The following is a 20,897-nucleotide window of genomic DNA, read 5'->3' on the forward strand; positions in this document are numbered from 1 at the left end:
AGGCTGAAATATCAAAGGATACAGTCTTGGCAGGTATTGCTGTTTTCCTCACAGACTGAACAGGCATCGGTGCTGTGAATTCCATTCAGGCTTGACTTTACTTTGCCTCCATTTACTGTACTGTTACCCACATCTTAATTTTGCTGCTGAGATGAGAAAACAATCTGCCTCCACTTTACCACCTGATTCCTTAGCAAGGCTTCATGCTATTACTAGCAAAGGAAACTAATCCTTGCAGAATTCTTCCAGGGGTGCGGAATAAAGCTTATGTATCTCACGGCTTTAGTCTGTCCCAAAAGGCTGAAGCAGAAACAATGGGCTAAAGATCCCATTGTCAGTCTGTACAAAGATCTTCAGCAATTAGGCTATGTTATCTAGATAATTTTATTCTTTTCTAAATGTGCATGCTTTCTTTCCTGTTCTAGCTTCACCCTTTCCTGGGAAGCTCCCAGTTTTACAATACTTCCATGGAAGGAGTCTATTTGGATGAGAAGGGGCAGTTGACAGTCGAATCTGACGTTGTGAATTGGGTGCCATTTCCCAACAAATCCTTTGGTGCCGTGAAATTTGGGAGCATAAGCAGACAGGGATCCTCAAGCACAAAATTCACCATTGACCAAGAGGCTCTTATGTCGTCCAGAATGTTCAACCAGGTTTGGAAAACCCATTCATTGCGTTGTATTCCCTTTTAGTGATATGTTAACCTCTGAGACTCTGTTGGGGAACACAACAATAAAACTGCTGCCTCTTCAATTAATGGGCTAGCACTATACCGGGGAGGAGATGAATGGAGGAAAGTCAAAATAAGAAACATGAAAATAGAGAAGCAGGTTAGAATATGACTGGGGCATGGCTTTTGCAGTAGTCAGGAAGCATGCCAGACTTCAGAACTGAGCACAACATGGCTGCTCCAAATACCTTTCTGTTTCAGCTTGTTTCTTTCTCTGGATTTTGATATTTGTAAACAGTTTCCATGATTGCAGATTTGTACTGTGTTTACTAGACCTTTGTAATGATGGCAGACAGCTCTGACTCCTAAATCCAAGGGCAATACAGTCTCCATGTAATTCTTTCTTCTTGATTATCTCTTTCTGCCCCAACTGTGACCCAAGGTCTATGACCCTCTGTTTTGTCCCATGGATCAAAAAAAGCATCTACAACAAAGCCGTGTCTATTCCACATAGACCGAGACTGTACACTGGCCCAGAAGTTACTTGCTAACAGTCCTTCATTGACGCTGTTCTCTCTTTTTGGTCAGACCCTTCCTCATGCCAGGTGTACCAAAAGCTGTCGCCCTGGATATGCCAAAAAGGTTCAGGAAGGTGAACCCATTTGCTGCCATGCTTGTGCTCCATGCGCGGAAGGGATGATCTCCACTCAGGAAGGTAGGAGACTTCAGAGGAATGTGTAGCAAAAAGAACAATAATATATGTCCTTGGTTGAGGAATATTCAAGTATAATCTTATGGCTGAACTTAATAAAGTTTCAACAGTGATTTACATAGTCTTAATAAAGCTTTCCAGGTACCACTGAGACAGCCTTGAGTATGTAAGAATTAGGCAGTGTTGCTGCATCTGGTAGGCTCCCTTGAACCAGTCAGTGTGGCAAAGTAGCTGGGGTGTTTGGTTTGTACTGGGAAGACCAGAATTCCTGTCCATGCTCCTCCGAGGATTTTTTTCTGTAAATTACACCCATCTGACAACACCTGGTGTTGAGGTGAGATCAGATGTAGCTGCAATCAACAACTTGGAGCTTTAAGATCACTCCAAGTTCTTCCTTGGGGGGTGAATAAGGGGGTATGTGCAATAGGGAACTGCACGGAAAGGACCAACTTTGTGTTCATTAGCAAAATAGCAAGTCCCATCACTGTTTCCATTTGCATGGGGTGGCTGGATTCAAAATTGACCAGCTTTTTTTTGCTAGTCTGCAGGAAAATGTTCATGCAGATGCTCTTCTTTTTCCAGATGCAGACCACTGCACCAAGTGTCCAGAAGATCAACACCCTAACAAGGACAGAGATCAATGCATCCCCAAGATTATCATCTTCCTGTCCTATGATGAATATCTGGGGACCCTGTTGGCTTCTACTGCCCTGTTTTTGGCCTTAATCACAGGCCTTGTTTTAGGAATATTCATTAAATATCTTGACACTCCCATAGTCAAAGCCAACAACAGGGACCTTTCCTACATCCTCCTTGTCTCCCTCCTCCTTTCCTTTTTGTCCTCCTTTCTGTTTATAGGCCAGCCAAGGAAAGTGACCTGCCTTCTAAGGCAGACAGCCTTTGGCATCATCTTCTCAGTTGCTGTCTCTTCTTTGTTGGCAAAAACTATTACTGTTGTGCTGGCCTTCCTGGCCACTAAGCCAGGAAACAGGGTGAGGAGATGGCTGGGTAAGAGTCTGGCTAATTCCATTGTCATTTCCTGTTCCAGTATCCAAATTCTTATCTGTGTCATCTGGCTGGGTACCTCTCCTCCATTCTCAGACTCTGACATGCACTCCCAGCCTAAAGAGATCATCCTGCAATGCAATGAAGGATCTGTTGCCATGTTTTACACTGTCCTTGGCTACATGGGCTTCCTGGCTGCCATCTGCTTCACGGTGGCTTTCCTAGCCAGGAAATTGCCTGGGTCCTTCAATGAAGCCAAGCTGATCACCTTCAGCATGCTGGTCTTCTGCAGTGTTTGGGTGTCCTTTGTGCCCACCTACCTGAGCACAAAGGGGAAATACATGGTAGCCGTGCAGGTCTTCTCTATCCTGGCCTCCAGTGCTGGGCTTCTGGGCTGCATCTTCCTTCCCAAGTGCTACATTATTGTACTCAGGCCTAGTCTGAATACAAAGGAGCACCTGACTACAAAGGCTTAATATGGCACCTGATTCCTAAAATATGTTTTTGGTTTTTGCAATTGATAGCTAGCATAAAGGCAGGACACATGAGTTGGGAATGTAGCTCCTTAGAAGCTATTGTTTTGGAAATCAGAACGCAAAATTATCATTTGAATCATATTCCATCCTTACCACTGTTCATTTTTCTCCTGCTAAGCCTTATTGATGAATTCTTTTCTGAAGACTGTTTGTATATTTTGCCTAATAAGAAATCCTTACCGCAATTTAGTAGTAATGAATGCTGTTCATTAAGAAAATAAAAATTTATTAGATAGTATTACAAATAAATTGCTTGTGCATTGTTTTTCAAAATAAAAAGAAACACACTCCATTGGTATCTCTTTATTTCCTGCTGTGCATATCAGGAGAGTCACCTTGAATATTGGTGCCATGGGTGTTCTTTACGTGACACAAGGTGCAAAACATTTTTAAAGCAGTTGACACACAATAGTTTATACCAAGAACAAACTTAGTTGGTCTCTAAGGTACTACTAGACATTTTATTATTATTATTATTATTATTATTATTATTATTATTATTATTATTATTATTATTATTTATTTTGACTGTGTCAGACCAACACGGCTACGTATCTACTTCCCTGTCAGCCCAAATTTATTACATCATAATTTTTCATAGACTACATGAATTAGAATTTTGTTGTCTTTGCTGCAACAGAATTTGAAAAGTACATATAGGATATGAGTAACAAATTTGTCTCAACACATTATTTGCTACAAAATAAAACTGCAAATTCAATCAGGGTAGCTGTAAGTGCTCCATAAGGCTGGTATTATCATGTATGCATTTTCGCTCTGAGGCCCCAAGACCCCTCCCCCCATGAATAACTTCACACAGACACACATTTTAGTTTAAGTTATTGGGCAAATTTTAGGCCACAACTTTACTGATTACAGAAAAAGTGAGTGGTATTGGCTTAGGTATTAGCAACAGACTATAACTGACTCCCCGCCTCTCTGGCAGGTAGCCTGAAAACACCAAACTAGGGAGCAACATCGATGAAGACCGACCGAAGCTCACCCTGGGGTTCCTGTGGCCCTGGCATGGCCCTAGCCCCTCAAGCGGACTTTGGATGAGATCCAGGACCCCCAGATTCCTTTACTGGAATACCCTATTCCTGGAGGGGCAGGTGATGGCCGCACCTCACCTCCCCCACATTCCAATAAGCCAATGCCTAACCACCAAACCTTACAAGTTGTGACGATTGCTGAGGGGGTAGGCGAAAACTAAGTGGCTAAAGCCAATCTGCCAAATGGAAAAAAATCCTACCCAGCCCCTGATCCAAAACAGGTGACCCAATCCAAAGCAAGGCCAAAGCAACACTGCCTAACATCAGGGAGGGAGGGAGGGAGGGAGGGTGCCCGGCAACACGAGGCAAGTGCCCAAATTACGTCAAGCTGCCTCATTTACAGAGCGCAGGAATCACTCCACCTCACGCGATTGGCCCAAACAGCCTGGCGTCATCCCTGGGTATGGAGCTAAGGCTAGCTACGCCCCTGACAATATTTAACCCTGCGGGGTTGTCCTTGGGACCCGCACACAACCAGCACCCTCAATAAGGAGGATCCCATTTAAACAGACCTATAGGTAGAATCAGAAATGGGTGAGATATTTCCAAATCATCAAATCAACACAACAGGGGCCATTTCAGTGTAATTATGCATGCTTTCCAGCCATCCATTATTACTTACTAATAATATTTAGGAGACAGGAAGAGAGATTTGTTATGACAGCAGCATCCAGGCACCAGGTGAAAACCTACCATTTGTCTCCAGGCTTTTAGTGGGTTTGGGTTAAGTCATTCTCTTAATGTTTTAAGTGGCTCTCTTTATATAATACAGGATAATTATTTAATGTTTTTGTTCATAAGGTATTGTTATGCATTTGGGTGGGTGGGTGTCCAGCTTGACAATGCCTTGAATTACTTCCAATTCTTGGGGGTCCTGTATATGAGCAGACAGACATGAGCAAGTTTGCCAAACCAGTCCCTTTATCTAGGCAATGGCTCTGGCTGACACCACAAGCATAGTGAAAGAAGCTGCTCTGCCACAGGAAAAAAATAAGTGGACCTTCCCCACACCCTTCACTTGTGTAGTTGCTAGGAAGGAGAACAGTAGACAGAGCAGTATGTGTGAGTTGCGCCGGAAGCCAAATACGTATTTTTCGCTGCATAAGATGTACCTGACCATAAGACCATAGTTTTTAGAGGAGGAAAACAAGGAAAAAATATTCTGAACGAAACAGTGGATGTATGATTTTTGTGGTTCATGCTGTGGCCACAGACATGTGATCTGATGGTGAATTTGGGGTCACCCAATGCAAAAATCCCGAGGATCCATGTGGATCCGTGCTTTGTAACCACATTTTTGCACCATTGCAGCCCCAGGAAACAGTGGATGCGTTATTTTTTTGGTGCAGGCTGTAGCCATAGACATGCTATGTGATCTGATGGTGAATTTGGGAGAATTTGGGGTGACCCAATGACAAAATCCTGAGGATCCATGGGCTTTTACCTCCCCTGCCCAGGCAGCCTCCGCTAACATCCCTTATCTCTCTTCCGATCCCACCGATCAGCTGTTTCCTTTCAACACTCCCTTCCCTCTTGTTTGCCTTAGTGTCTTTTCCTTTAGCTGGAGCAACTTTTTGCTCCTCCTTTTCTTCTAATTTCTCTCCTTATTGCTTTAGTCTTCCTGTTTCCCCCCCTTTGCAAGTTTGCTGTCTTTATCTCCCCACTCCCAGGCAGCCTCCTTTATCTCTAGCATCCCTTATCTCTCTCCCCGGTCGGCAAATGATCAGTGGCTTTGTTTCAACACCCACTTCCCTCTTTCAAAAAAAAATAAATGATCTGCTTTTTGCCCCTGGGCAATTCAGCTCCAGGGACCACGCATTCGCTCCATAAGATGCACAGACATTTCCCCTTACATTTTAGGAAGAAAAAAGTGTGTCTTATGGAGTGAAAAATACGGTACATACAGTAGTTACATGCTTGCTCTGTACAGTGGTACCTTGGTCAAAAATAAAAAATTCCTCCCAGTGGCACCTTAAAGACCAACTAGCGTATTTTTCGCTCTATAACACGCACCCGACCATAACACGCACATAGTTTTTAGAGGAGGAAAACAAGAAAAAAAATATTCTAAACGAAACAGCGGATGTATGATTTTTGTGGTTCATGCTGTGGCCACAGACATGTGAACTGACGGTGAGTTTGGGGTAGCCCAGTGCAAAAATCCTGAGGATCCATGTGGATCCATGCTTTGTAACCACGTTTTTGCACCACTGCAGCCCCAGGCAACAGTGGGTGCATGATTTTTTTGGTGCAAGCTGTAGCCATGGACATGCTTTGTGATCTGATGGTGAATTTGGGGTGACCCAGTGCAAAAATCCTGAGGATCCATGTGGATCCGTGCTTTGTAGCCATGTTTTAAGTGGGGAGGGAAGAAAAAGCACCCAAGGGACAAGGAACACGCGTGGGGTGGGTGGAGAAGGATGCTGTTAATAATGCAGAAGAGGGGTATAAGAGGAGAAGGCTCCTCTCCTCTCCCTCTTTGCTGTGTCAAAGCAAGCCACGGAGGAGGGAAGGAAGGGCTAACCATGGATCCTCTGCTCACAACTGCAGCAGATCCCCCTGCCATCCGTAGGCATTCGCTCCATAACACGCACAGACATTTCCCCTTACTTTCTAGGAGGAAAAAAGTGAGTGTTATGGTGCAAAAAATACGGTAAGTTAATTCTTGGTATGAGCTTTCGTGTGCATGCACACTTGTGTATCTGAAGAAGTGTGCATGCACACGAAAGCTCATACCAAGAATTAACTTAGTTGGTCTTTAAGGTGCCACTGGGAGGATTTTTTTATTTTTGACTATGGCAGACCAACACGGCTACCTATCTGTAAGTGGTACCTTGGGTTACATACGCTACATAAGTTTCAGGTTACAGACTCCGCTAACCCAGAAATAGTACCTCTGCTTCAGGATGAGAACAGAAATCCTGCAGTGGCAGCAGGAGCCCCATGAAGTGGTGCTTCAGGTTAAGAACAGTTTCAGGTTAAGAATGGACCTCCGGAACAAATTAAGTACGTAACCAGAGGTACCACTGTACTGGATTCATAGCTGTGACCAGTACAATTTTTCTAGGAAAAGAGGTGGCAGAGCTCACCACAAGCACCTCCCATGTTCTCTTATAATGGCAGTGACACCCACATGAGAGGTGTCAGAACACCAGCTGATTCATTCCAAATCAGGGCCAACAATTTGATTCAACAGGACCTGAACAAATTGCAGAGGTTTGCCAACACACCCAAGAAACAGGAGAAGAGATGATCAGCTGTTCTCTAGATACTGCCTTTGTAAATTAAACTGAAGCCAAAAAAAGGAAAGGGTTCAGAATTAACCTCCCAGTTTGTAGGATACCAAGAGGTCAGTGGGCACTGAGATGATGACTCCCAATCCCCCAAACTTCTTTCAAAGTCAAAAGATGGGCAAAAGAGGGAGAAAGGATTTTTAGGGATGCCCGGAAATTAGGTGCTTTCTTTAGCTAATAACAGCAATTGTGAATGTCGGGTGAGTAACATACAGTCACTTACCACATACCATTGTTTACGGGGCGCTGGGAAAAGTCAGGTTTGTAAATTACAACACCTCCTTGATATATGACCCCACTAATGAGGTGGTCTCCTGGCGTGTAATAATTCAGTGGATCATGATCCTTTTTCATATTTAATGGACATTTTGCTTTTAGGATCCCACTGACTCCATGGGGCAATAGCAACAGAAATAGCAGCAGAAGTACTGTATTTTTCCGTGTATAACACACACACACCCATTTTTTTGACTCCAAATTGAGGAAATGGGGGGAGATTGCCAGGAGTTGATAAGCTTATTTGGGGGGGGGATTGCCCAGAGTTGTCCAATTAAATATAGCAGACCCACCTCACAGTATACCAGTTAAATGAATAACTACTGTTTCCCACAGGCTATCCTATAGTGGAGTTTTGTTCATGAAAATTTAGTGATTTAGAGTCTAAGGAAGGAGTTCATGAAACAAGAAAAATTTTATTTACAGAAAGAGTTTGTGAAACCATGTTAGGTCTGGAGATGTGTTCTTTTAGGTAGAATTTGGCTTATTATTTAAACAAAATATAAGAATGTCATAGGCTTAGAGACAGTAGTATATGCACAGCTTTTCTTGAACTTCAGTAGCTAAAAATCAGTGGTACACTTCAGGCAGATGTTCAAGTTTCTAGAATAGGTGGTAAAATGCTTAACTTAGTATCTCTTACTTCACTTTCATTGCTTTACTTAATTATGACAGGTGTTACAATTAAAATACTATTGACAAAGCACAGCTTCCTTCACAGCTTAATTATTGATCCAAAGAAGAGGGTAGTTAGTAGTACAGTGGTACCTCGGGTTACATACACTTCAGGTTACATACGCTTCAGGTTACAGACTCCTCTAACCCAAAAATCGTGCTTCAGGTTAAGAACTTTGCTTCAGGATGAGAACAGAAATCGTGCTCTGGCGGCGCAGCAGGAGGAGGAGGCCCCATTAGCTAAAGTGGTGCTTCAGGTTAAGAACAGTTTCAGGTTAAGAAGGGACCTCCAGAACGAATGAAGTACTTAACCCGAGGTACCACTGTAGTTGTCTTGAAAGATGTGATTTGACCACTTCTGAAAATTTCCAACCTGAACTTATTATTTTAGCATTGCTACTATCTTGTTGCTAAAACCGGTTGTTTGGGAAGTGCAGATGATGGGGAAGTGTGTGGCAAGACAATTTGAAATACTCGGGTCATCTATGATTCTATGACTTAATAGTGTTTCCTATTGTCCTGACACAAACCAGTGTAGTGTCCACCTTAACAACGTTATATTTTGTATGAAGCTAAGAATCTTTAAAGGAGCTAAGAATCAAACACCACCTTCACTTTTTGTAGTTAGATGTGCTTTTGTGTTCAGATTGGGCCTGAGTACGATAATGTAGCACTTGGGGATGAAGATGCAGCCCAGAAGCCCAGCACTGGAGGCCAAGATGGAGAAGACCTGAACGGCTACCATGTATTTCCCCTTGGTGCTCAGGTAGGTGGGAACAAAGGACACCCAAACACTGCAGAAGACCAGCATGCTGAAGGTGATCAGCTTGGCCTCATTGAAGGCCCCAGGCAGCTTCCTGGCTAGAAAAGCCACCATGAAGCAGATGGCAGCCAGGAAGCCCATGTAGCCAAGGACAGTGTAGAACATGGCAACATATCCTTCTTTGCATAGAATGATGATCTCTGCAGCTTGGGAGTGCATGTCGGAGTCTGGGAAGGGTGGGGACATTCCCAGCCAGATGGTGCAGATGACAACTTGTACACCACAACAGGAAAGGACAGTGAAGTTGGTCAGGCTCTTCCCTAGCCATCTCCTCACCTTGTTCCCCGGCTTTGTGGCCAAGAAGGCCAGCACCACAGTGATGGTTTTTGCCAACACAGAAGAGACCGCAACTGAGAAGATGATGCTGAATGCTGTTTGTCAGAGAAGGCAGGTCACTTTCCTTGGCTGGCCAATGAACAAGAAGGAGGACCAAAAGGAAAGCAGGAGAGAGATGAGGAGGATATAGGATAAGTCCCGATTGTTAGCTTTGACTATGGGAGTTTCCTTGTACTTAACAAAGATTCCTAGGACAACACCAGTGGTCAAGGACAAGAAGAGGGCAAAGGAAACCAGGAAAATCCCCAAGGGTTCTTCATAAGTGAGAAACGTTATGATCTTTGGGACGCATTTGTCTCGTGCTTGATTTGCATGCTGATCTTCTGGGCATTTGGTGCAATGCTTTGCATCTGAGGAGAAGGAAAAGAACTTCAGTACCACTGACAACATTCATACATCCAAAACTCACTGTGTCCCCATATGTTAGGATAATTTGGGGATGTTGGAGATGTCAGGAATGGTAATAAGGATGGAGAGAGGCACCAGTTCACAAGCGTTAGGTGATTTTTTAAAATATATTTAGATGTATATATTTTTTAAAATTTTATTTATTCATTTTCCATTTTACACATTACATCCATACAAGACTTGCCTTAGTCTTACATAGATTTCCCAACTTATCTTCCATTGCCATCCTATTTCAAATTCTTAGTTTGACACAACTCCTTACATTTTCTCCCCCCCCTTTATTATTTTCCTTTTCTTTTCCTTTGACTTGTCTACTGTTGCTCATAGGCTTATCCTACTTGCCAGTAAACCTTGATATCACTTTTTTAAAAGTATTATTCAAAAAGCTCCCACTTGCCTTTTCTTTGCACCATAATTTCTCATTTTGGCCATCAAGCTCGCTAACTCAACAAACACTATTAACTTTTGCAAGTTCTCTTTGTCAGAACAATCCTTTCTTTCAATTTTTCTCTGTACGTTATCCTTGCAGCTACAGTTGCGTATAAAAATAGGTTCCTTGTGTTCTTAGGTATATCTTCTCCTATTATTGCCACCAATAAGGCTTCTGGTCTATTAGGGAATGTGAATTTAAACATCTTTTTGAGTTCCTCAGATATCACCCCCTCTTTTTTTGCATACTTTCATTGCCACCACACATGATATAAAGAGCCTTTCTTCCTAAACATTTCCAACATACATTGGAAATTCTATTGCACATTTTGGCGAGTTTACTTGATGTCAGATACCATCTATATACCATCTTGACGACATCCTCTTGACTTTAGTGTCACTAACCAAACTCTTAAATCCATAGCGGTCTGTGTTGCAATACATTTGAGAATAAGTGACAATCCAAAAGTACAGAACCACAGCATCCACATTAAGGAGAACATGTAGCTCCATAATGAAAACTAAAACCACCAATAGCAGGTGTCAGGATGACGTCACTGCTGACTACAGGAGAGTATCCATGGGGAAGGGCATTCCATTGGCAGGATGCCACAGCCAAAGAGGTTCACGTTCCAGTCACTATCCCTCTAATTATAGAAAGTGTGGATATCTGGAAGAAAGCCTTCAGTTACGAACGTTGGTTTAAATATCTGCTCCCTTCCCTTGACGGCTGTTGTGCTCAGGCCCTGTTTGTGGGCTTTTCATAGGCATATGGTTCAACACTGTGAGAACAGGATGTTGGGCTAAATGGGCCTTATGCCTGATACAGCAAGCCTCTCCTTTTCTTCTGGAGTCACCCACCTTCCTGAATGGAGATGGTCCCTTCCGCACAAGGAGCACAATCGTAGCAGCAAACGGGCTCCCCTTCCTTAGCCACTCTGGCATATCCTGGGCGACAGCTTTCAGTGCATCTTGAACGAGGCACGGCCTACAAAAAAAAGGAGAAGGAACATCAAAGGAGACCAGCAAAGGGGGCCGCTAGGGGCGCCTTGGAAGATGGCGGATATTAACATCTATCCAGCTCGCACGAGGTAATTAGAGGCTGATTATGGGGAGTAAATCAGTCTCCCTTCATCTCTCTAGGGGGGAGAGATGCTTTTTTCACCCGCTGTTGCCATAAATCACCCCCGAGTTCGGAAGAAGGAGGGGGTGAGGCACTGGGTGCACAACCCTCGGAGGGCCTCAGAACTCCTCCAAAGCTGCTTCCAGGTGCGAAACTAGTTGCGTTACTTAAAAGGGGAAAAAATGGTGAAAGATAACGCACATGCTTCAAGAGAGGCAGGAGGTTTTTATCTGCTAACAATTTTACCACTGAAAGGAAGAAGACTGAGACGGACTGAGACGGAAGATTACATCAAAGTACTACAGATATGGTATGTGGATTGGAATGCAACAGAACTGAAAGGGGGGGATGACTTTTTATTCCTTTTGCTCTATGTGATTAACTAATAACCCTCCCTCTGAAGATCCGTCACAGCAATTAATTGCAAATGGGACTAAAAATGAATTGTGTGGGAATAATATGAATTTAAAGGTTTTACTCTGTGAAGGATTTGGAAAGAAGAAGGGCTCTCTCTTGTGACGCAGTAAGAATGGAGATTTGATATGAGACCTGTGTTGCTGAGTTTGGTCTTGGGGAGGGTGAGCTGAAGATATATTATTTTCAACGAGATTGCGAACTGGAAGGGGCAGCCCTCCTGGAAAAAGACTAATTTACGATGCAACAGGTCGGGAAAGCTAAAGAGCAAGCTTTTAGACTGCATTTCATCAGACGACAAAATGGTGATTGCTCGCTCGAGTGGAAAGGACTGTTGGATGAGAGTGATTTACGAGAGAGCAGTACAAAGCCCACAGAGAAACACAAATAAGACTGTTTTTTTCAACCCACTTGCGGAGCAACTCGGAGGTGAATGAAAAGGAAAATGAGTAATGACAAGGATTGAGAAGAAGAGACTGGAAACATCATTCTTAATATGAAAGCAGAACAAATATTCGAGGATTGGACTCCTGCCAATCAAGAAGCATGGGTACCCCCCACAAAAATTTATAATTTGGAAAATATTTGGATTATATGATATGTATTGTTATAATTTGGACTAATTGGTTTGATATGTTTAATTTGGTAATATGAAACTTAATAAAAATTATTTTAAAAAAACAACACAAAGGAGACCAGCATAAATTACTGACATTATTTGAAGGCCCCAACTAAAAAAAGGCTCAATTAAAGATTCCTTTAAAAAAAATGTGGCCAGATTTAAAAGCTTAAAAATGAGAATGTGACACTTCCAAATTTTGTGAGATTGTGGAAAAACCATCTTTTTTCCAAGTGAAAAGATTCATTTTTAAAACATATAATGTGATTTATACATTGTGGAAGGTAAAGGGTTATCTAATTAAATGATGTGTGGCCTTTTAAACTGTAGGTTTAAGATGTAAGAGGGAGGTGGGAACTTTTTACCATACATGGTGGGGATGTAAAATTGTAAAAGGATTCTGGAACGAGGTATATGAGGAGCTGAAAAAATTATTTAAGAGTTCTTTTACCAAAAAGCATGACGCATTTTTGTTAGGTCTAATATCTAATGACATTCCCAGAGTTAATCAAAATGTATTCCTTTACGCAACTGCAGCGGCCAGAATACTGATCGCAAAGAACTCGAAGGGGGGAAAAATCCCATCATTATTTGACTGGCAAAACAAACTCTGAGAGTTTGTAGAAATGGTAAAATTGACAGCAATTATTAGAGGCTACTCAAATCAGAGAATAATCAAAGAGTGGGATGGAGTGAAGGAATACATGATAAAATATGGTTCCGGAATTGAAATATTAATAGACAATGCATAAAATGTGCAGGGGTAAGCAAGAAAACAAAAATAGAATCAACTGAATAATTATTAAATTATAGTAATTATGTATATTTTAATTTAGGTAATTTATGTAATAGGCTTATGTGAGAAAATGAATATGGATTTTGAATTTAAAGCTTGTAACTTTGTCTTTATTTTTTGGTTTTGGAAAAATAAAAAATAAACTGTCGGTTTCCTGTTTTCATCACGAGTCAATGGTGGTCGCTTCTCACGGCCCTCCGTAGGCTGCAAGGAGATTCAGGCAGGGGAAAGCCAGGATTTAAGAGGCTAGAATCCTGGCAATGTTCCCCAGTGGGGTCTGGGGAGTTCACCATGTCCCGCTGTGCCACTTAAGCCCGTGTCTGCCAACTTGAAAGACAGAATAGGTGTGACCTGGGAGTGTGTCCCTGCCATGGACGGGCCTCCGTCTCTGGAATGATTTGTCTTTGTTTTCTGTATAATTTGGTATATTGGCATTAATCAAGAGGTCTCCTTGACAGACATATGGCAATGGGCTGCAATTAATCAGTGGTTGAAAGGACGGGGCTTGGTTCTTTGAAGGTATCTGAAGGGTTTTTTGGGTGTGTTTTTTAAGCTTGAGAACCTTTACAACAGCCGAGAAAGGAAAGGGGATGATAAGGTGCTTTGTGCTTTCATATGGGTTTCAAATGGTCTTCTTTCTTCTTGTCCTCCCCTGCAAAATGAAAGAGACGTGTGTAGCCACTGCTATGTCAGGAACGTGGCCCCCCTGAGTGCAGGGGAAGAGTTAGACTCAGAAAGGGAACTAAGTGAATGAGGGATCTGCAGATGGGAGCTGGCTGACAGTCAAGAAAGGGCAGTTCGACCCCCCCTTCCCAGAGGAGAAGAAGAAGAAGAGTTTGGATTTGATATCCCGCCTTTCACTCCCCTTCAGGAGTCTCAAAGCAGCTAACATTCTCCTTTCCCTTCCTCCCCCACAACAAACACTCTGTGAGGTGAGTGGGGCTGAGAGACTTCAAAGAAGTGTGACTGGCCCAAGGTCACCCAGCAGCTGCATGTGGAGGAGCGGAGACGCGAACCCGGTTCCCCAGATTACGAGACTATCACTCTTAACCACTACACCACACTGGCTCTCAAGAGAGAGCCAAGAGAGAAGACTCTATTAGCTCTCAAGGAGAGGAAGAGTATTTTTATTTATATTCATCCAAATTTTTATAGGTGCTTTAATATTATCCTATTATCCTGGAGACTATTAAAGCACCTATAAAAATTTGGATGAATATAAATAAAAATAATAAGGATGACCGCTAGCAGCATGAGAAATTAACAATATGGGCCAACCCAAAATTTAAAATTGGAAATCAAATAATAATTTGGCAAAATTGGATGAAAAAAGGTATTTTGACATTGAATCAATTAATTGATGAAAATTACAAATTTGTGGAACATAAGACTTTGCAAGTAAAGTATGGATTAACCAGTGAAACACAATGGCAAGACATCCAATTGAAACATGTTGGAAAGGCTGTTTGGCCCTCATGCTATAGCAGCATTGGAAACACCCATGCTGCTACAAGATTTAATCTCTGCAAGAAAAACAAAAAACTCTACACTTGCACTATATAAAACCCTACTCAACAGGAAGAAATATGATTTAGAATATGATAGACAAAAATGGAATGAAGAGTTAGGGGTACAGATAACAAATGATATAGACGAGTCTAGTATAAAATCAACAGAAATAGCCTCTATGGATCTAAGACTAAAACTTATTCAGCAGAAAATAATATTCAGAGTCCACTGGACTCCAGCAAAACTTTACCAGAAGAAAATAACAAATGCAGACAACTGCTGGAGATGTGGAAGTAAAAATGCGAACTTAGTACATATGATGATCAACTGCCCGATGATAAGATCATTTTGGTGTGAGGTGAGGATATATATAGCAAGAGTAATAAAAAAAAATTGTTATTTGGGGGAATTGAATTTATTTCTAAGTTATATACCAGAAACATGGGAGATTACAAGGGGTAAAAAATAATAATGGATGTACCGTGCCCATATTAGAAGCAAAAAAACTTGTTCTGATGAATTGGAAGAGCTGCAGAAAGATGCCATTGAGCACATGGACTGACAATATGGACAGACAAGTTACAGACGAACGAACTGCATGTCGACGCAAATTAAGAATGGATAAATATGAAGAAATCTGGAAGGATAAGGCGGAAAGTAGGGGGAAGTAGGGGGAGGAGAGGTGGGGAAATATTGTTAAAAAGGTGTAGTTATAGGTATATCAGCACTCAAATCTGAATTGTTAAATTCCGTTATTGTGGTTTTTGTTGTATGTGTTTTTTGTGGTTGCTGTTTGTATTGATAAAATTATTATTATTATTATTATTATTATTATTATTATTATTATTATTATTATTATTATTATTATTATTAAAAGGAGAGGAAGAGTTGGAAGGGAGCCAAAGAAAGTGAAGTTGGTGTTTGTTTCTTAGCTCCTTTAAAGATTCCTGTTGGGGGAGGTGACCGCCAACTTGGCCCATCTAGTCCACCATCCTGTTCTCACTGTGGTCTCCCAGATGCTTCATTGAGCATCCCTTATCACTCTCTCTACTAGCAATTCCTAGCAACTGACGATGGAGCTAGAACATGGCCCTTGCGGGTAGCAGCCACTAATAACCCCTCCATGCAAAGGAAATATTGTATAGAAAGGGGAGGATGAACAGGATTGTGAGCAATGGATGAGTGATATAACACAATTATACCTGTCTCACATGTCTTGTTCTACAGCAGCAGTTTCACCCAGCAATTGGCATTATGGGCAGATGCTAAAGTCCCCATGCCAGCTAGGGCCACACTACCATGCTCTGGGTACCTTCTCACTGCTGCTGCTGCTTCTCCTGCCTGTTGATGCATTTTCATCTATGAGTAGGTGAGCAATGACAATAATAATAATAATAATAATAATAATAATAATAATAATAATAATAATAATAATAATAATAATTTTATTATTTATGCCCCCCCAAAATATTAAAATACTATAATACATCAAACATTAAAAGCTTCCCTAAACAGGGCTGCCTTCAGATGTCTTCTAAAAGTCTGGTAGTTGTTGTTCTCTTTGACATCTGGTGGGAGGGCGTTCCACAGGGAGGGCGCCACTACCCACAGGGCAAGTGTAAAGGCAGCCTCTCCTCTCTTTGCCCCTCTCCATCTGAGTATCTGTGTGTATCAGTTCGAAACAGAGAGGGCAAGGAAAATAGCAGCGGTGTACACAGTCACCCTGGGAGGGGCCAGCTGAGGGTTTACCTGAAATGGGCCCACTCAGCAAATTATCAGAATTTAACAGATGTCTCAGCAAGGGAACCAGAGCCGGTGTGGTGTAGTGGTTAGAGGGTTGGATGAGAACCTGGGAGGCCCACTCAGCCATGAAGCTTCCTGGGTGACCTTGGGCCAATCACTTCCTCTCGGTCTATCCTACTTCACAGAGTTGCTTCAGGGAATAAAGGAAGAGGCAGAAAACCATATATAGTATTTTGAGCTCAAAAGAGAAAAAGTGAGATATAAATGCAATAAACAAATGAATCAATGAATGCAATGACCTTGCTGAAGTTCCCCGGCCACACAATGGCTGCCGGATTAATGGAGAATTTTATGCCGGAGGATGCCTGTCCCTCGATGCTCCCAACTTTCTTTCTGCTGTGAGATCTATTGGGAAATACGACCCAGTTCATGATATCAAAGTTGGCAGTCAGCTCCCCATTCTGATCAGGATACATCCCTCCTATGGATGAATTGGAAAGCCAAATTTCTTTCAAGAAAGTGTGAAGCTAGAATGGCAGAGAAAACACCAGCATTTAGGAAACATGATATAAGGGTTGCCTATGAGAACTGAAGGTTTATATGCAAACTCCATAATGGATCAAAGTAATCAGATATATGCTTATTCAAAATGCTTATTCAAAATGCTTATTCAAAATGCTTAGGTTATCAGTGGCTTATAGCTTGAGGGCTATGTTCTTGCCTCCCCTGTCACAGGCAGGATGCCTCTGTGAAACTCAATGGGAGAGCCTGTTGTTGTGCGTGGGTCTTGCTTGTTGCTTCTCATTGGGGTATCTGGCTGGATTTTGTGAGAGCAGGTAGCTTAAGTAGATGAGTCTTTGATCTGATCCACTGGGGCTCCTTCTATGTCTTTATGGAGGCCTTTGAAAAAAAGCTTATAGAAACTGGTTGTTTCGGTTCTTTCAAGGGTTTTCAACAGACATAAGGGGATATTTCCATGCAGTGGGAAGTATCCGTGAGCAAGGAAAGCAAGTTGTGTTGGGTGTTCCTTAATAATTCCTTATTGTTGTTAGCCGCCCTGAGCCCGGCTTCGGCTGGGGAGGGCGGGATATAAATAAAATTTATTATTATTATTATTATTATTATTATTATTATTATTATTATTACCCATAGCTGAAGTAAAACACTCAGACTCTTTAGGAATGTTCGTTGACCAAAGATGAGAGGAAGAAGGAGGATGGATGGATAGCAGCAGCAATGTTCAGTATATGTGGCTGGAGATAGTCCTAATCCCTAGGAAGGAGAGGAAGTGATTGTGTCTCTTTCTCGCACTTGGATATAAGGCAGAGCACATGATCATGCAATAGCATGTGAATGAGTCACCACCTGACCAGTGAAATATGGCCATCACCACAACTTCCTCCTGCTGCTGGGGATGCTCCTGTCAACATTTTCATCCCTCCCATTGCAAGGATCACCAGATCATGTTTGTTTTGCTTTCTGTCTGTGAGAAAGGAGGGGGAGGAACTACTCTTACAGACTTCTGTCCCTAGTACTGTGTTGGGTTTTCTTTGATCTGTCTAGAGACAAGATGGCAGCATGAGAGAGCTGTATCTCTCATACATGTTTGTTATGTTCTTTTATTTGTTTAATCAGTAGAAATAAATTAGGTATGCAACAAAACCTCCACAGCTTTGCTTCCGTTACTCTGCTGCTTTTGAGGTGCTCACAATAGCAAATGTGAGTCCACTGCACCAGGACCTATTCCTTGGGAATGCTGTGCTGCTGTTCCTGCGTTCCTGTAATCGGAAGGTCGGAAAAGGTGCTCCCGACACCCAGCTCATACAGGCGCTGAAGACGTGGGCTGTACATGGGTGTATGGAAAGCTCCTTCCCTGAGTTGGGTTAGTTGTGAGGCTATAGACACCTGTATTTCCACATAATTTTCCTTGACCATTTGGCTACATGACATGAGTGCATACAGTCAGGATGGGGGTGGGGGTGGGGCAAGATTTGACCAAAGAAAGCAAGCTGCTTGCTCTCCAGGGAAGGGCAGTGTTGTTTTACATGCTCCATGTCTGGAGGCGGTTGGAGGATGGATGGCGGCTAACAGATTGAGGTTGAATCCTGACAAGACAGAAGTACTGTTTTTGGGGGACAGGAGGCGGGCAGGTGTGGAGGATTCCCTGGTCCTGAATGGGGTTACTGTGCCCCTGAAGGACCAGGTGCGCAGCCTGGGAGTCATTTTGGACTCACAGCTGTCCATGGAGGCACAGGCCAAATCTGTGTCCAGGGCAGCTGTTTACCAGCTCCATCTGGTACGTAGGCTGAGACCCTATCTGCCTGCGGACTGTCTCGCCAGAGTGGTGCATGCTCTAGTTATCTCCCGCTTGGACTACTGCAATGCACTCTATGTGGGGCTACCTTTGAAGGTGACTCGGAAACTACAACTAATCCAGAATGCCGCAGCTAGACTAGTGACTGAGGGCAGCCGCCGAGACCATATAACACCGGTCTTGAAAGACCTACATTGGCTCCCAGTATGTTTCTGAGCACAATTTAAAGTGTTGGTGCTGACCTTTAAAGCCCTAAACGGCCTCGGTCCAGTATACCTGAAGGAGCGTCTCCCCCCCCCCATCATTCTGCCCGGACGCTGAGGTCCAGCGCCGAGGGCCTTCTGGCGGTTCCCTCATTGCGAGAAGCAAAGCTACAGGGAACCAGGCAGAGGGCCTTTTCGGTAGTGGCGCCCGCCCTGTGGAACGCCCTTCCAGCAGATGTCAAAGCGATAAACAACTACCTGACATTCAGAAGACATCTTAAGGCAGCCCTGTTCAGGGAAGTTTTTAACGTGTGATATTTTACTGTATTTTTGGTTTTTATGGAAGCCGCCCAGAGTGGCTGGGGAGGCCCAGCCAGATGGGCGGGGTATAAATAATAAATTATTATTATTATTATTATTATTATTATTATTATTATTATTATTATTATTATTATTATCCATCATACCCAAAGCTGAAGTTAAACATTCTGAATCTTGGAGAGTGTTTCTTGACCTAAGATCGGAGACAAAAGGAGGATGCTGAGCAGCAACGTTCAAGTTTAGACGGCTAGAGATACTCCTGGTCCCTCGGAAGGAGAGGAAGGGATTGCACATCTTTCTGACACCAGGATGTATAGCATAGAACATAACCATGCACTGGCATGTGATTCAGTCACCACCTGACCAGAGCAATATGGCCATCACCACACCTTCCTCCTGCTGCTGTGGATGGTGGGGTGGGGTGGGCAAGTTGGGAGGCTTTAGACACCCAACTTGTCACTTCTTTCTAAGAAGGAGGATGTTGCAGGGACCTATGCTTGGCTGGAGAACCACATTGCAAATCTCAGATAAGGTTGAATTTTGAAAGATGGTGCATTTTGGTTCATGTATTGCTTCTGAAAGACCATGTGTTGATTGTTAGGATATTTCCGTTCCACCTTAAAAGGGAGCAGGCTGTGAGTCACAGAGTCTGCGTATTTCCTGTTCACAGGATGTTTATGTTTTCTGTTGCTTTTGTTTCTCTCTGTGTGTCGTAGACACTGAAGCAGGCAGTCATGGTTTTCTTTGTTCTGATCAACGCTGAATAAAACTTGTAAATAATGCTCTCCTGAGTGCAACTTTGGCTGTGCATTATCTGCTGATAGAGAGTGTGCATCAGCTCTAGATGCTGGGCTATATCTGGAACTCATGTCACTAATTGCTGATACTGCGTGACTACGGGAGATCGATGGATCGTCTGGCAGCCAGCTTAGGGGTCATGATGGACTTTGTCTCCCTGGCAGTATCCCAACAATGATGATGATGATGACTAAGCTAAGTCTACGTATTATTGCTACTGTATAAATCCAATGGACAAGTTGGGTTGTCTCATAAACCTGAACTTCTATTAGCACATGTGAGTATCCTATGGCTTATCTCTGTGTTAGAGACTTTGAACAGAGGGGGCTCCTAAACAAGCAACAATCTATATATCCCAGGACTCTTTGGAGGGAGTTATGAATATTAAAGAGGTATACATTTCTGGAGTGGAGATGACCCCAGAAGATTGCTCCTTCCCTGGAAGAATTTCCATCATACAGAATTGGGCAGAGGAAGACAATTATTATATATGTTATTCATAGGGTCCAGTATATCATGATTCATCAAACATTTAAGAAGAGTGTGTTCAACTTCAGCTGTTTGTGGACTTTGAAGCAAATTCTTGAAAATGCAGGACCTTCTGAAGGGACCCTCATTTCTTGCAAATGAGGTTTCAGCTGCTGAGGTTCTATTGCTCTTTGAACCACATTAAGCCTTGAAAGACAAGGTTGATTTACACCAGCCCATGTCAGTGAAATGGAGATCTTCATTAACAAGTCCATCAAATTATAAGAGAGATATGGCTGTGTAGGGCTTCTCTGAAAGGCTATTCCAGCACCTTTATGCATTCACTTTCATCATTTATCATTACTTCCCTTTAC

The 20,897-nt window shown here is 42.7% G+C and overlaps 1 protein-coding gene and 1 pseudogene across 2 annotated transcripts; one reads left to right on the forward strand and one right to left on the reverse strand.

The window, feature by feature from the left end:
- Nucleotides 1–467: 467 nt before the first annotated feature.
- On the forward strand, nt 468–2,863 carry LOC308578893 (vomeronasal type-2 receptor 26-like; the record flags this gene model as incomplete). Its single annotated transcript, XM_081179507.1, has 3 exons — nt 468–653; nt 1,259–1,385; nt 1,965–2,863. 3 exons carry the CDS (start codon nt 468–470, stop codon nt 2,861–2,863), a joined length of 1,212 nt encoding a protein of 403 aa, XP_081035633.1.
- A 5,954-nt stretch (nt 2,864–8,817) lies between these two features.
- On the reverse strand, nt 8,818–11,203 carry LOC308578907 (vomeronasal type-2 receptor 26-like; annotated as a pseudogene). Its single transcript has 2 exons — nt 11,077–11,203; nt 8,818–9,728 (listed from the first exon to the last, which is right to left on the reverse strand). The product of its transcript is annotated as a vomeronasal type-2 receptor 26-like (transcript).
- Nucleotides 11,204–20,897: the final 9,694 nt, after the last annotated feature.

The sequence above is a fragment of the Podarcis bocagei genome (genome assembly GCF_964188305.1).
Source record: "Podarcis bocagei genome assembly, chromosome: 2".
Lineage (NCBI taxonomy): Eukaryota > Metazoa > Chordata > Lepidosauria > Squamata > Lacertidae > Podarcis > Podarcis bocagei.